The sequence below is a fragment of the Gigantopelta aegis genome, chromosome 14 (genome assembly GCF_016097555.1).
Source record: "Gigantopelta aegis isolate Gae_Host chromosome 14, Gae_host_genome, whole genome shotgun sequence".
Taxonomy (NCBI): Eukaryota; Metazoa; Mollusca; class Gastropoda; order Neomphalida; family Peltospiridae; genus Gigantopelta; species Gigantopelta aegis.
Window position 1 is genome coordinate 463,153 of NC_054712.1, and position 1,819 is coordinate 464,971.

The 1,819-nt window shown below is 40.4% G+C and overlaps 1 protein-coding gene across 1 annotated transcript in view; it reads right to left on the minus strand.

Annotated features, from left to right (window-relative positions):
• The window catches only part of LOC121389483, a 28,251-nt gene extending 27,854 nt beyond the window's left edge, over positions 1-397 (minus strand). The window contains exon 1 of the mRNA XM_041521131.1: positions 251-397. Coding sequence (XP_041377065.1) covers positions 251-272 — 22 coding nt within the window. The 5' untranslated portion in view covers positions 273-397. The remainder of the gene's footprint in view (positions 1-250) is intronic.
• Between the last annotated feature and the right edge of the window lie 1,422 nt (positions 398-1,819).

The window sequence follows — 1,819 nt, forward strand, 5'->3', positions numbered from 1 at the left end:
CAATGATAACTCCCGCCCTGCTATGGGCCTGTGTGTTTGTGATTGTGTCCCGACAGTGTCGATATTTCCACGCCACACGCCAAATAACCTTAACTTAAACAAATATTAATTTTCACTTCTTCCCAGACCAGTGATTATTGGACCATTTTGTCAACGCCCCGTCATCCAGGCGTCTCGCACATTTTGCATATTAAAAGTTTCACTCACAAGTTAACCCTCGAACCAAGGCCTAACAAAACTTGATACTTACCTTTAGACGTAGTTTCGTCCATCGCTCGGCCAACCTTTCCCGCCTATAACTATTTACGTCGTCTGCGGATGTCACTAATATGACAATACCTCTTCTAGAGTGTCGTCTTCACAAGTCTACTTATTAAATGTGCTAAAATCTCCGTATATGTTTCGGCGTATATTTTGGAAGTAATCTTTCCACGTGTATGTACACATTCTTACGACAACACTCTCGAGACACCTACTGCTACATCAACGTTTAAACAGATTTACGAAAAGAAACTTCGTACACATTTTTGCTTAACCCATCCCATCACTATGATCAGCAATGAAAATAACCTTATCTAAAAACAGCGCAAGGGTTAACGTTAAGCTCCACAGATAAATAAATCTCAGAATTTGACAAAGAAGATAAATAAACATGTTGCCAGAGACAGGTGGGTTGCACAGGTAGGCAGGACAATGGCGTCTTGTTTAATTAATGGAACTGTTGTGTTCAGGTGACTCTGCTACACAGTGGCCGTCAGGATGGCCACGCAAGAGGACACACTAAACGAGATTGATAGTTTCTGACACGAGTGGCCGTCAGGATGGCCACGCAAGAGGACACACTAAACAAGATTGATAGTTTCTGACACGAGTGGTCGTCAGGATGGCCACGCCGAGGACACATTAAACGAGATTGATAGTTTCTGACACGAGTCTCAAGAAAATCAATCGATGGAGCGAGATTTAGAGAGATTTAGCGAGCTCCAAGGATTGATTTTCTTCAGCCGAATGTCAGAAAAAAACCCATCCACAAAAGGACGAGTGCCAGAAATATGTTATAGTTCAATGACTCGTATACATTTAGTATAATTACTATAAACACTGCATTTTAGTTTTGCATCGTGAGGTGATGACCCTGCTCACAGCTGATATATAAAGAATACTAAACGAGTTCTCGTGTGAGACCGTTTATATTACAACGAGTGTGTTTTCAATCGTACATGACGAGCGAAAGCGAATGATGTACGATTAAAAACACACAAGTTGTAATATAAACGTTCTCACACGGGAACGAGTATAGTATTTTATTTATTAAACCGCACATAAATGAACAAAAGTCGCACAGAATGACTTCAAAAAATAACTAAACAAGACATGAAAATGCATAGATTAAAGACCCGGGAATATGACGTCATGTTATGTCGACTTCGTTTAGCTATTTATCAATGGAAGTTTGCAATCCTACGCCACACATCTATCAATGAAGTTTACACAAACAATATTATAAACATATTGAAGCCTAAACAAAATTATTAAAAAATATATTTGGTTAAATTATGCTGGTAAATTTTAAGTATTTTTTCCGTAAATATTACGTCACGTAATGAATTGGTAGCAACGGCCGCCTTTCTCCTCAACGACGAGACCAATTAACCAATGGAAAGGGCGCATTACCGTCCAGGGGACGTGTGCTAGACGGTTTTTCTAGCACGGCTTTCTGGCACCTTTCTATTGATTGATTGAACTAGAAACGTCACTCACGTCTCGTGACGTCAGCAACAGGCGGGATATAGCCCAGTGGTAAAGCGCTCGCCTTATG